This window comes from Chaetura pelagica, unplaced genomic scaffold (genome assembly GCF_000747805.2).
Source record: "Chaetura pelagica isolate M959 unplaced genomic scaffold, ChaPel_1.0 scaffold123, whole genome shotgun sequence".
Taxonomy (NCBI): Eukaryota; Metazoa; Chordata; class Aves; order Apodiformes; family Apodidae; genus Chaetura; species Chaetura pelagica.
In genome coordinates this window covers 10,486,967-10,502,366 of record NW_009953295.1, presented here as the reverse complement: position 1 = coordinate 10,502,366, position 15,400 = coordinate 10,486,967, and the positions used below count along the sequence as shown (strand labels likewise).

Here is a 15,400-nt window from a genome sequence, read left to right as displayed (position 1 = left end):
TTTTCCCCCTTAACATATAGTACAATAAGCAGCAATTTTGCAGAGAATTAGCTATCTATGACTCCTTCCTCAAATGCAGCATCAGGCATACAGGCATAGTATGACAGCAGAGGTCTTGACAGCACAGGCCCAGGAAAGTACTGAAGGCTATACAAGGCTATAAACAACTGTACAATTACCAACAGTCAACACTGAAAGGCAAATGGGTAAGCTCATGTTTCAGAGTAACAAAGGCAACAAAGACATGCAAAACTCATCACGGATAGAAATGTGGATGTAATGTGGAATTACAGGCCAATGAAGGTTTATAGTGTGATACCAAATGTATGAATGGTGTGAGGGAGAGATCAAAGTGTATCCAAATATATTAGTCTAGATTTAGCAACTGAGAATCTACTGGGTGAATTGCTCCCATTTTACTATCACCGCTGTTTAAAATTCATCCTTATTCTAAACGGAGGTTCTGAGCAGTCTTTGAAGAAAAGAGCAGGCTCACCTAGCAGGCTAGGTGAAATGCCTTTGAAAGGCCACTTCCAACCAAGATTTTTCTATGATTCTGTGTTGTCCGTTACATCACATTATATATTCACATAACGAACTGCAAACTATTCTTTCACAGGTCCTCTTTCCATTTCAGTGATCAAAGACAAAATTGCTTGTATAGTGTACTGTATAAACTAGGAAGTCTGGTAACAAACATATTTTGCTTTTTTATACTCTGTCATAGAATGGTTTGGGTTGGAAGGGATCTTAAAGGTCATCTAGTTCCAACCCCCATGCATGGGCAGGGACACCACACACTAGACCAGGTTGCTCAAAGCCCCATTCACCCTGGTCTTGAACACGTCCAGTGATGGGGCTTTCACAACTTCCCTGGGCAACCTTTGCCAGTGGCTCACCACCCTCACAATAAAGAATTTCTTCCTAATGTCTAAACTAAATCTACCCTCTTCCAGTTTAAAGCCATTACCCCAAGGGAAATTCTGGGTGGTATTTCTCAATATCAGAGGAACCATCACTGTGTGTCACTGACATAATTGACACCTCTCAGTATTAGTAGTGCCGACAGAACTGTGATTGTGTGTGGAACTCCTGACCCATTCACTGCTGACTCTACCTTGCAAAAGCTGCTGACAGCTGTGAACCTCTTATTTCTGCTATTCATGGTGGCAGTAAAGTAAAATCAGTATCAACAAGAGGCAGTGGCATCAACAGTTGATGGAGACAACAGAAGCATATGAGGCACATGAGATTCTGTAGTTCTTAAAAAAAAGACTACAGCCCAAGGTATTGCCTCTATTTCCATATGAGTAATATTGAAACTGAAAGGTAGGAATTACAGTGCAATTAAAGGCTGACTTATGTACAAGTCAAATACAATTACTGTGCTTCTTTTGGAGAGAAAGTAAGTTTGAAAGAAGGATATGGCAGCTGTTTACAGAAAGACATCACTATCCCTTGTAGCTTGTTAATAATGTACACCTTTGCATTTTGCATGAAACTTGTATCTCTACCTATCATCTCTCAAGTATGCAGAATAAGCTAGTCATCTGGGCTTTACTGTCAAAGGGGAGAAAGAGACAAAAAGTCCACTCACTTATTCCAAACACACCAGACCCCTTGTGTGAGACAGGACAAGCCTTCACTGTCTTCAGTAGTTTAAAAGGGTCCTAGGTATAGAGGTTACACTAGACAGCTTAACTTTCACATTAGACCATGGTGAGATAAAGTGCTTTCTTTCACATTGGTATCATGAGTACATGAAAGCAGTCACTAAGGAAGTTAAAGACAAAGAGATGAGTGAGATTTCCAAGTACTATGAACATGCAAACATGGTGCCTTCTTGCAAGATCTACTCACAGTGTAAATGTCAGCTCTGTTCCAATCAATATTAGTGTAAACACTGGCCCCCGTGAGGTGAATATTTCATGCTACTCAGTATGCTGAGTTGTGCATTAGATAAACTGTGTTATCTGCCTTACTTTTTCCCCTCTTCCTTTGGGGATCTTTAATTGACCTTTAAGCAACACACTAATCTTATTGATACTATCTGTTTTTTTTCATTTATTTTCATTATGTAACAAATTGAATCTAGCAAAAGTACACTCTAATGAACATTTATGCATGCTATGTAATTGGATCCCAAATTGTATTAAAGAGCTGTAGAAGGTGCCCTGTTTGGATTAAATATAAAAACATATTAAAAACAAAATCAAAATGAAAAATACAAAAGCAGAACCACAGCTTTGCTACAAAGAATGGCTGCATCTTCTAAAAGGGATGATATTTATTCAGAAAATGACTCAGCAATATTATCCCGAAACACAAATACAATGCCATCTTTTCAGTCAAATTCTTTTTAAATCTCTCCTTTTCATGCCTGTTTATTACTGGTCTCTACAATAAAATGCAAATTCTGACATTTTTCCACTGATTTTGTGTTCTGTTGACTATAGCCATGCTGCTTTGCTGTTGCCTTTCATAGAAGGCTGTTCAAACTGAATGCAAGAAAGACAGGTGGGAGGGTGGACAGTAGCCAATGCTACTTTTCATACCTGTTTATTTCCGGGCTCTACAATAAAACACAAATTCTGACATTTTTCCACTGATTTAATGTTCTGTCGACTACAGCCATGGTGCTTTGCTGCTGTCTTTCACAGAAGACTGTTCAAAGTGAATGCAAGAAAGACAGGGTGGACAGTAGCCAGTGCGGTTAAAAGTGAATGATGTGTTGCCAAGTAATGATAAAGATCAATGAATAATGCAGACTGAAATACATGCTAAGGAAGGCTAGATAAGCCAAATGGTATTTCTGCTTGCTATCTTGGAATTTGTCAACTAATACTTCTGCCTTCAGTAATCTGTTTTGTTGGCTGACAAGGAACACATTTAACCTGTTATGTTTAATACCTAAAGGCCTGGAAAGCTGCCTAACATCATGTGAAAAAGACCTTTTGACCTTGGTTGTTATAAAAATGTGTTATCTAGCTTGCCCAGAAGCTTAATTGCAGGAGAAATACAGTGTGTACCTCCTTCATACACTAACATCAAACGTAAAGTATTTTCCAACCTTACTGTTAGTTGCCTCTTCAGATTTGAATTGCAAAATACAACCCAAATCTTTCAGTGTAGTGGGGCTTTCTGCTTGTAATATGTATGTCTCACATATTTTAGAGAAAAAGAAATCACTTCCTGATATTCTCTTTCATAAAAGCTAGCACCTTTTAACAAAAACCCCACCACTGACCCTGCCTCACCAAACTAAAGAAATCCATTAAAAAGACTTATTCTTTGATTAACAACACCTGGGTACATTTTCATTATACTTTCAATCCTATGATTTGCTACCAACTTAGTCCAACATGTTGACAATTTATAGTTGGAATTCCTAGAAAGAAATCATCACATGTAAGTGGACTCTAATTAATATGGACAAACTAAGTTTCTATCTGTATTAATGGAGAGCTCCCAGACAGGTTTCCCATGTGCTTTTGACATGAGTACAATGACATACTCCTGACAGATCATGTTTTCTTGCAGATGAGAAATATCACACCACTTTGAATAACAACATTTTACATATTTCAACAGCAGAATCAAAACTATAACCATCTAAAAATTGAAAATGATACCAGGTGAAAGCAAAATAGGATTTGTCACACTGAAAGCTTTCTTGAGAAGGCTTGTAGAATTTTTTAAAAAAACCCACAGGATGGATTTTACAGAAGAATTAAAAGGCCATCATATTTTAGCACACACTTAGACTGCTTCTCCTATATTTTACTCGATTACAATGTGTCACTACAGCTAATGGCAATTATTGACAGAACTCTGTCTGGCAACCTTGCCAGGCTGGAGAAGTGGGCCAGTGCCAAACTAATGAAGTTCAACAAGGCGAAGCTCAAGGTCCTGCACCTGGGTCAGCACAACCCCAGGCACAAATACAGGCTGGGGGAGAATGGCTGGAGAGCCAGTCCTGAGGAGAAGGACCTGGGGGTGGTAGTTGATGGGAAGCTTGACAGGAGCCACCAGTGTGTGCTGGAGCCCAGAGAGCAACTGCATCCTGGGCTGCATCAAAAGAAGTGTGACCAGCAGGGCCAGGGAGGTGGTTCTGCCCCTCTACTCAGCTCTGGTGAGGCTGCACCTGGAGTACTGTGTACAGTTCTGGAGCCCTCAGCACAGGAAAGATATAGACCTGTTGGAGAGGGTCCAGAGAAGGGCCACCAAGATGATCCAAGGGCTGGAGCACCTCTGCTATGAAGACAGGCTGAGGGAGTTGGGGCTGTTCAGCCTGGAGAAGAGAAGGATCCAGGGAGACCTTATAGCAGCTTTCCAGCACCTGAAGGGGCTACAGAAAATCTGGGGAGGGGCTTTTCAACAGACAGGGCAGTGACAGGACAAGGGGTAATGGTTTTAAACTGGAAGAGGGTAGATTTAGGTTAGATATCAGAAAGAAATTCATCATCATGAAGGTAGAAAGGCGCTGGAATAGGTTGCCCAGGGAGATTGTGGAAGCCCCATCCCTGGAGGTCTTTCAGGCCAGGTTGGGTGAGGCTTTGTGCAACCTGGTCTAGTGTGAGGTGTCCCTGCGCATGGCAGGGAGGTTGGAACATGATGATCTTTAAAGTCCCTTCCAACCTTAAGTATTCTATGATTCCATGATTCTTAAATTTATTATTGGCCTTTATCAATTATTAATTATTCACCATGCCAATCCATTTCTGAATAATGGACAGATATGAATCTTTTAATATATTTTTAATCCCTTCCGTTACCACAGTAGAATATAACACGTTATAATGAATCTCAGTGTTTTCTCCCATAACTGGAGGAACCTTAAACACTTCATGCAGGATGAATGGGGTATTGGTTGGACTGGCTGACAGGGGAAGAATCAGAAATCCAAGTTAATCAGTCTTTCTTTGTCCCCCCTTCCTGCTCTTCCCCAAGGTGAAAATGTAGGAAGAACCTCAATAAACACATTTTCCCTCTACATAAGGAATGGTTGGAGAGTTGTAAGAACAAACACTATGAGGATCCTGGAGAAATTACCTCACGACACCCACAATAATTGCTGAAGAGACTCTTGGTGAGGTATGTGACTGCCACAGAGATGAAGATTCGGAGAAGCAACAGCAAGTGTCCTGAGGCTTTAGGGTTAGAAGCCAGGAAAGCAGTGATGGACACTACAGGAAGGCAATGCTGTTAACTACTGAATGGACAGTGAATAAACTAATTTAGAACCTACTGAACACTGTAGCTCAGATAAGAAATGGAAATTAGTGAAAAAAGGACTTCTAAGCAAAATTACAAAGAATCCACCCAATAAACATAGTTAAGAACAGACCTATTTGTTATTTTGAAAGTATTTTCAAAATGAGTCATTATTGTGAGAACTTAATTAGTCTGAGAATGGAAACAAATGAGAGAGAAATGTTCATGGACAATTTTTTAAATTGGTATACAGGTTAATATGTAGAAGTGGCTGATCATACCTGAAAATATGTAAACTGAGAGTGATAAAGATCTGGATAAATATGAAGAGTGGTTCCAATCACAAGCAGCAGCTCAAACTTGTGAAGAGATGAGCTGATGTATCCTGTGAAACCCAAACACCAAATCTTCAGGAGAGCTTCTAAATCAAACAGAACTGTAAAAGCAACCTAGATGAATATATAAAAAAAGAAAGATGCATTTAAAATACTGAGATAAATTACACGTTTCTATGTCATTATGTCTATCAAGGTTTTGTGTGGCAAAAATAAAGATCTCCATTATATTTAACACAAAAGTTCATACTCTAAACAAAATAAACAATCAATAACAGATTTCCTCATATTGGCTCATACCCTTCCTTAAAATGTATACTTTATGAAATTTTCTGAAATTTTAACACAGACATGTAGATTCCAGAATTTGAAAAGCATGAAATAGTGCATCCACCTAGCTGACCTTTCACTTTCTGTACACAGATATACACAAAAGAAGAGATTTTTTTTCAAAATGTGAAGCAACATGTATTAGCTGTCTGAAGAATTTTAAGAGACCTAAAGAACAGACCAAAGTCTAAAGGTCTCTTATTTGAAAGTTGCTACTTCAATTTTCTAAAACATCCATAGTAATATGACAACCAAAACAGGTAGAAAAGGCATGACGGGACTTAAGCATTATAACAAATTTTAAAAAAATAGAAAAAATTCAGTCCAGAATTGGTAAATTTTCACAATTTCAAAAAGTGATGGTGTTAAAAATTTCAGCAAAGAGAGCAAAGTGGGAAGTTAGAAGAGAAGAAATCTACTTGCAAGCACTGGATGATTGTGGGATTCTTTCAGACATTTTTCCTGAAATATTTGCACAATAAATGCATGATGTTTGGCTTGAAAAAAGGGAGACAATTTTGCATTGGTTTATATCTTCAAAATTTATTTTCTCTTTCTTCCCTCACTGCTGAAAATATTTATGCCTAGACACACTCCTTCCTCACCTGCCTTTTTAACTTATCACTGTATATCCTCTGAGATACTCCCTCAGCCTCCCAGCAGCCAGGAAACCCAATGTCCTTGACTCAAAAATGTTCCTCTTGCATCCCTTACACACTTTGGGGCTTGAAAGAAACATTGAAATAACATTAGGTAGTATCTATATATAACTAATACTTTCAAACTGCTGTGCAAACATTAACAAAACAGAGTTCAAACCTCCTTTGAGCAGAAACATTGTTAGTCTTTTAAGATGGGAGAGATTAATTGGCTGCGGACCATAAGGTTTACTGGATTTGGCAGGGGTTAACAAAATTAGATGAAGATTTTAATCCTGAATGTGACAGTGATGAACCCTGGGATACTGCCTTAAGTACTCACATTATTTAAAATTTAAACTCTCCAGTCCATGAAAAAGATATTTATCAACATGATAGAGGGAGGTTGTGAGATAGCTAAATAAAATTGTACATATTTTATGTGTACCGGACTGTCACAAGCAGGAGTGGAAATGGAAATTAAACAGTGAAGTTTATGTCCTGTGTTTATTCCCCTAGTCCCCACAGCTGCTTAGGAGCAGAGCTATGTTATATTAGATGGCTTCCTCAAGGCATGAAAAATAGCTACCAGGTGTCAAATGTCCTCTGAGTGACTAAATCAAGCCAAAATTTTTCATAGCATTCAACATATGTCTTCACATTAGGGAAGAAATACTACTAATATATATTTCTGTGATTTCAGACATGTAAGGATCCATGTATACAGCGTAGGGACACTTTCATGCTCATATTCTTTAATGTATCTGGCCAGTTTCACAGCCCTTCTTCTGGTAGCCCAAAGAGCTCAAGAAGAACAATGAGCCAGGTTTGAGGAAGCTACTCCATTACTTGAAAATCTCTATCTGAAACACAAGGAAAATATTTTCTCAAAAATTTTAAATGCAAGCTCACTTTTAAAGGAGAAGGTGTTAGTACTGAGTCCTGGAAGAATAAGAGGGGTGAATTAAGAAAAATGGAACAGTGGGTAGAAAGCAGCTGGAATTCAGCTTCACAGCAGGTGGAATAACAATGCCATTTAAATACACACACGTATATACTTCAGAGCACATAGGCTTCTTATTAGGAAAAGACTAACAAATATGATGTTAAGCGTATTTTAATTTATTCTAAAAATGTGTGGGCGGGATCATTTGCATTTTACATGCTTGTCAAACGAATTCAAACCACTAGCACTTAAAAATGTATCAGATGGTTTGCATAACATCTGATCAGAGCTTGTATTTTTTTCCTTCCTTGTAATTAATTACAGGAGAAGATTCAAAATATCTGACTAGAGCTTTTTGTTAGGTGTGAAATGTAATACAATTTCACAAATTTCTAAAAAACTGAACTCACTTGAAAGTCCTGCACCTGTGAAGAACAACAAAATGCACCAGTACAGGCTAGGAGATGATCTTCTAGAGAGCAGCTCTGTGGAGAAGGACCTTGGCGTCCTGGTAGACAACACATTATCGATGGGACATCAATGTGCCCTTGTGGCCAAGAAGGCCAATGGTATCTTGGGGTACATTAAAAGGAGTGTCCAGCAGATCAAGGGAGGTTCTCCTCCCCCTCTACTTGGCCCTGGTGAGACCTTGCTGGGAGTATTGTGTCCAGTTCTGGGCTGAGATGTTCAAGAGGGACAGGGCCAGGACTTGAGAGAGTCCAACGGAGGGCTACAAGGATGATTAAGGGACTGGAACACCTGCCTTACAAGGAAAGGCTGAGAGACCTGTGGTTTTTCAGTCAAGAGAGGAGAAGACTGAGGGGGGATCTAATTAATGTCTATAAATACATGAGGGCTGGGCATCAAGAAGGCAGGGCCAAAATCTTTTCACCTGTGCCCTGTGATAGGACGAGGGGCAATGGATTCAAATTCAAGCACAGGAAATTACACCTCAACATGAGGAAGAACTTGTTTACTGTGAGGGTTACAGAGCACTGGAACAGGCTCCCCCGAGAGGCTGTGGAGTCTTCTTCTCTGGAGACTTCCAAGACCTGTCTGGATGCCTTTCTGAGTGATCTGCCCTAGTTGTGTGGGGTTTTTTGAAACTGCTGTGGCAGGGGGTTTGGACTCAATGATCTTCAGAGGTCCCTTCCAATGCCTAATATTCTGTGATTCTGTGATTGCTGTAGAGAAAAGGCAAATTCACATAAGATGCTACAGCAGACACATAGATTAAAAACAGGTGTGACACAGGAGCAGCCACCCTCCACCAGGTTGACAATTTTACTCTGGGGAGACTGAAGAGAAGCTACCGGTAATGGGCTGCTTCTCTGAGGGCTACCTCCCATTCAATCACCTGGAAGCTTTATGGTATGAATGTCACCTTCAGCAACATTAACTTTTACCAGTAGACCCTTAATGTTTTTTAGCAGAGGCAGAGCTCAGTATCAGCCAACATTGAACAGTGACAGACCCATTTAGTTTCCCTTGTAACTGTAGCTTATTTGAAAGGTTATCAATCTGTTGGGAAAGATAATTATTCTGAACAGGATAAGTGGGATTAAGGGCACAGATTTCCAGCACTTCCCTTGCTACCAGATTTGACCCAGCACTGAGTCTTTCCTTCAGCCAGGACAGGATAAAGGCTAGAAAAAGGTAGCAGCACAAAGGGACAGAGTACAAAATGAGCCTAGGAGGAAGTGTACAGGAGAACCTGGTTTTGAACTCTGTTTTTTCAGACCTTGTAAGACAGTACTTGTAGGAATCTCACACAACTCCAATACGACGTCTAGTCTGTAACATCTTATAATGGAAGACAATGTGGCAGTTGCACACAAAACAAACACCCATCACTATTTGTCTAGGTATTGAGCAGATAAAGCCAACATCCTCAATAACAGCTACCAAATGAGTTTGAAGCTCTTCTTTTTCCAGGTTCTCAGACACTGCACCAGAGTTCCGACTAATCCTGTCTGGTTTTGCTTTATCTGCAAGGCTGATGAATACAAGTTGAAATGCTTGTCAGAACCTCTTACTTACTATCGGGTACACAAAATTATGCAACAAATGGGATCTGGGTTTAGAATTAACTTCTGTCTTTTATCTTTTTGTCTAACCTTTGTCCCCTTTTCTCTTGAATCTGTCTTCTCTTTCCAAAAAAGAAAGCTCTTTATTTCTTATTACTGGATAACTCAGTAACTTCACTTAGTTTTTTCTACTGAATTTAAGTGGATGTATTTCTACAGTTCTAGGCCACTACCATGTGCGTTATATCAAATGGACCCTGTGAGCTACTTTATTAGACATGTCTGCCCCTAATGCCATCAGCTTCCAAGATGACATAAGGCCACATGTTGGGCCACAACAACCCCTGGCAGTGCTACAGGCTCGAGGAGGAGTTGCTGGAGAGTTGCCCAGCAGAGAGGGACCTGGGGGTGTTAACTGACAGCTGGATGAACGTGAGCCAGCAGTGTGCCCAGGTGGCCAAGAAGGCCAATGGCATTCTGGCCTGTATAAGGAATGGTGTGGCCAGCAGGGCTCAGGGAGGTGATCCAAGTATAGGGATACCTGGCACTGATGAGGCCACACCTCAAGTACTGTGTGCAGTTCTGGGCCCCTCACTACAGGAAGATCATCGAGCTACTAGAGCATGTCCAAAGCAGGGCAATGAAGCTGATGAATGGTTTGGAGCATATGTTTTACCAGCAGTGGCTGAGGAAGCTGGGGTTGCTTAGCCTAGAGAAAAGGTTTAGGGGACACCTCATCACTCTCTACAACTACCTGAAAGATTGTAGTGAATTGGGGATTGTGCTGTTCAATGGAGTTACAATTGATAGGACAAAAGGTAATGGCCTCAAGTTGTGCTACGGGAGGCTTAGACTGGATGTTAGGAAGAATGTATTAATCAAAGGGGTTATCAGGCATAACAGACTACTCAGGACAGTGTTGCAGTTACCATCCCTGGAGATATTTAAAAGTTGTTTAGACATAGTACTTGGGGGTATGGTTTAGTTAAGGACTTATCAGTGTTTGGTTAATGGTTGGACTCATGATTTGAAGTTCTTTTCCAATTAAGGTAACACTGTGATTCTGTGACATCTGGAAAATGTATCAGAAAGCCAGATATGTTTGCTGTAACCTGTTTGGTCATTTCCTTTAGGAAAGGGAATCCTTACTGCTGTTGGCTGCTCAGGTAACATCCCTCTGAGGGGAAAGCTATCTGCAGCCTAGTCTAATGGAAAATACAGAGCAACAGCAGTGCATCCTGCTCCAACCAGTCTCCCTCATCAAGGAAACAAACCAGTCACCATGGAATAATCCACATCATTTGAGTATTCAGCCTCTTCAAGACTCTCAAAAATGATTTATTTCTATGCACTGTGCTACAAAGACCAAGTTTTACAATAACCAAGGAGGAAATGACACCATCTTGTACATTTCTTCTCTCTCCCAGGATTGTTTTAACTCTTCTGCTCTTCTGATACTATATTTTTACTTCCATCTGCAAGATACTGGGAGTTTGCTGTTTGATTTTAAAAGTGTCTCAAGTAAAAGCATCACAGGTAAATAAAAAAACCCAAAAACCCTAAGAAATGGACATCAAAAGAATAAGCCTTATAAATAAAATGCCAAAACACCCTTCTCTATTTCAGACTAATTTACCTTATGTACTTATAAATGCAAATATGTAGAATGCAAACAAATGAGATTTCTGACAATCTCCCCATTAATAAATTATAAACTAGGCTATGCAGAGACAGAAGAATATATTTTTAAAGAAAAACAGACATTGCCTGTAGGACAGAATTACAATACACTAGTCTACATGACTTAGTCATCTTGAATTATTATACCCTGGCAAGTATTTCTGTTGGGAAAAAATTCCAAACCCTACACTTTAAATAGATGTTGAAGAGAGTGTTTCTACCACTGATTAATAAAAGCATAATTATACTATATATTCTGCATCAAAATAGAAATAGCACATGCAGCGTTTCCTATTTTGAATATAAATAGAATATTATTTTGTTAAGAATCCAGGCTCTGCTTGCTGTATCCTGGGTATAAAGCAAAACTGCCTACTGTGAAAAGCTCATAGTCTCAGGCTTTAATGCTGACTTAATTATTTCTTTCTAGCCTAGGATATTGTACTGGTTTTGGCTGGGATAGAGTTAATTTTCTTCATTGTAGTTTTTATGATACTGTTTTGGATTAGTGATAAAACAGTGTTGGTAATATAGGAATGTTTTAGCTGTTCCTGAGAAGTGCTTGCACAGCATCAAGGTCTTTTCTGCTTCTCACACCACCCACCCAGCAAGCAGGTTGAGGGTGTACATGAGGCTGGGAGAAGACACTGCTGGGACAGCTGACGACCTCTCACCTGTGGGATATTCCATACCATATGTTGTGCTCAGCAATAAAAGCTGTGAGGAAGAAGAAGGAAGAGGGAATGGTCACAGTGATGACGTTTGTCTTCCCAGGTAACCATTACACGACATAGTTTTCCTAGAGCTGGCTGAAACCTGCCTGCCTATGGGAAGCAGTGAATTAATTGCTGATGTTGCTTTGCTTGTGCACACACCTTTTGCTTTACCTAATAAACTGTCCCTTATCTCACCCTGTGAGTTTTCTCACTTTACCCTGTTGATCCTCTCCATCATCCCACCAGGGAAGAGTGAGCAAGTGGCTGTGGAGGGCTGAGATGCCTGCCAGGGTTAAAACACAACAGAGATTACAATGAGTTTCCCTGTCGTGACTTCTATTCTCAAATATGCAGGGGGTGCCATAAGATAATTCAACATTTATTAGTTTTATTCTGATGTCTTATTCCAAGGATAATCCCCTTTCACGTTCATGTTTGTTGAATATGCTCAGAACTTGAGAAGAAATCAAGATAAAACATTTCACAATTGCTCTTGTAACTTTTGGCTGGGCCAATACTTGCTCAGTGTTCATGCAAACCACAGCTATCTCCAGTGGCATGAGAGACAACAGAGCATGACATACCACTGTTGTCTCTATAATCTGCACTTTTTTGAAGGTTTAGACCCTGGTGCCTTCTTTAACTTTTTTTTTTTTTTTTTTTTTTTTTTCCCCCAACTGATGAAACCTGAGCCTCCTAAGATTTTAAGAGATGAGAGATCAGGTACAAATTCTGAAACTAAAATAAATTAAAAACCAGTACCAACTCAATCTCCCTTAAAAAAAGAGATTAATAAAGCATCATAATGAACCTAAAGGGTTTAAAGTTCATTGAATCATAGACCATAGAATGGTTTGAGTTGGAAGGGACCTTAAAGATCACCAAGTTCCAAGCCCCCTGCATAGGCAGAGAAACCTCCCACTACACCAGGTTGCCCAAAGCCCCATCCAACTTGGCCTTGAACATTTCCAGGAATGAGGCAGCCACAGCTTCTCTGGGCAACCTGACCCAATGCTTTGCCACCTTCACAGCAGGGCATTTCTTCCTCATAACTCATCTAAATCTAAATTTCAGTTTGAAATCTCCATGCTGTCCAAACTGGTTGTGCATTTGACTCTGCTCTCAAATGTATTTAGACCTTTAAAACCCCAAGAGTACAAATCACTGAACTTTCTGACTTGTTATTCCATTGTCATTGGTATTGCTAACATTGGTAGCCAGCGAGTCGGTACCCATTAGAGAGGAATCACCAGGAATATAATGCTATCATGACCTCTAGCTGAAGAATGTCCCTTCCGGCCCCAAAGAAGGACTGTGTAATTATCAAAGCCAGGGAAACTGCAGTAGCCATAAAGCTGGACATGTGCCCTACCCAGGGAACTGTGATCAACACTTTCAGAGAATTGATCTCAGCAAATTTCAGCACTGATGGCTGAACATTCACACCATCCATGCAAATATGGATTTTTACTAAAGAATGCTAGCAATAATGATTTCACTCTTGTTTCAGGAAGAACAAATATCTGTTTGAAGCTATGCCTGCACACTAGTACCAAAGACTTCAAGTCTTTAAAGAATTTTTAAAAAAACCCACCTGGGTTAAATAGTATTTAAAAGACATGCAGGCAAGGCTCTAGGTTCTCTAGTGCATGCTCCACAGTAAAGTCCTTGACCAGCTAATGACTCAAGCAGGCTCCCTGCCAGAATGTCACTTATAAAGAAACTTTCTACCTCCACTTCACTGGTACAGTGGCATAGGCTCCTTCTTCACCAAATTCATGACTGAATAAATGTGGTTTTTTGCAGAGTGCTCCTGAGGTTAACGAAGCCAGGCTATTTGCAACACTGCTTTGGTTATGCTTAAGGACTTTCTTGCAGCTTAAGAATAAGTTGAATAAATACAACTTAGGAAGAAGTTGTATATTCTTTAAAGTCAAGTGTTTTGTCATTTTTTAAAAGTTAAATTCTTTGGGAAGTTACACTCCTGCTAAAGAAAGATAGCAACTCAGCAGCCATGCATTACCTGCAAATATTATAATTAAGCCTCAGCTCATTACCACTGACATTTTTTTTGAGGAAAGTACCTTTCAGAAGGCTTTAAGATAGGGCTGTCAGCTGCTGTCAGACAGAGAAACTTGAAAAAGTTAGCAAAGAACTTTCAAAACTCTTAAGGGAATAAAAAAATTACATGCTTAAGTGTTCTTGACATTCACATTTCCTACTTCAGTTTATCTTGCAAAATATCCAGATAGTCATTTCAGCATTCTTACCTCAGCTAGGTAAAATTCATCATATTGTCTCTTGAAATTTTCTCCTTTGTAGTAGTTACTAGCAGCAACAATCACATCTACAGCCACCATGCTTAGTATGAACATATGAAACACAGATGACCTCATCATTTTCTGCAAAAGAAAAAGAAAATTTTATCATCAAAATAGTAAAAACACAGGCATTATGAAGTTTCATTACACTATCAAAACATAATCTGTTATAATAATGTTTTTTATAAAGTTTATTTATTCTAATTCATTACTCTTTAAAAGATATTGTAATATATTGCTTCAACTGTTTTAAATGTGCAAATTGTTCTGTTTTTTTAATTTTCAGTTTTTTATTTGCCAATTGAAGATTTATCACTTAATAGTATATAGATCACTTTAGTATGTTTTTAAAGCCTAAACTGTACTTCTAACTACTCAGTTGCCCTTGGTTAACACTCCTTCCCTATGATTTATTAATGCAGATTTTACTGACTTACTGTTCAGGAGCAAGTAACATCAATTCCATCTTATGCATTCCTTTTCCTCAAGAAAGATAAGGCACATGGGATTTATCAAATGTCAAACTATTGCCTAAAAGTATAGAGCATAGCTACGTATAGTAGATAAGCACATCCAGCCCAATGAACTGTGAAGTACTTTGCAGACAATTCATCTATTGTGCACTTAATGCTTTGTGTTACTGCTGCTGCAATCCCGAAAGAGAAAAGAGAAATGGAGACATGAAGTGCCGGCCAGGAGTTTGCAACCATGAGCTGCCAGGGCAGTAGTGATAGAAGTATGAAAGAAGTTCAAAGAACTATCTTCTAGGCCACCACCACAAAGAGCATGGGCTTATGATTTGCCCTGAAAACTTAACCACTACCATCACTGGCTCAGCCACAGCTATTCCAGTAAAAGCTGGGGCCAAATAGGCAGAATGTAGCATTATTTTACACTAAACCACCTTTGAATCTTAAGCATAACCGGTCACTAAGATGTGTATTTTTCACAATCTTTCCCAAGTAATACAGTTTGTATGTTTAAGGCTTATTTGCAAACAAAACAGAAGTAAGATATGCACCATTATGCATATCCTTGTGTTTGTGTGTAAATTTGTGTCCATATTGGAAAAGGCCTCTTCTATTTGCTCCTGAGTTTATATGTGAAAGTGCCTGAAAATATGTCAGGAAAAATCAAACTCAAAATATAGATGAACTCTGCCTCTCCTCAACTTCTTCCTAAAGACTTTGTGT

General features: G+C 39.3%; 1 protein-coding gene across 1 annotated transcript in view; it reads right to left on the bottom strand.

Annotated features, from left to right (window-relative positions):
- NALCN (sodium leak channel, non-selective) overlaps positions 1–15,400 on the bottom strand; it is a 214,233-nt gene that overhangs the window by 98,715 nt on the left and 100,118 nt on the right. Inside the window, exons 10-11 of the mRNA XM_009997938.1 lie at positions 14,157–14,288; positions 5,496–5,663 (exon numbers count right to left, since the gene is read on the bottom strand). Coding sequence (XP_009996240.1) covers positions 5,496–5,663; positions 14,157–14,288 — 300 coding nt within the window. The remainder of the gene's footprint in view (positions 1–5,495; positions 5,664–14,156; positions 14,289–15,400) is intronic.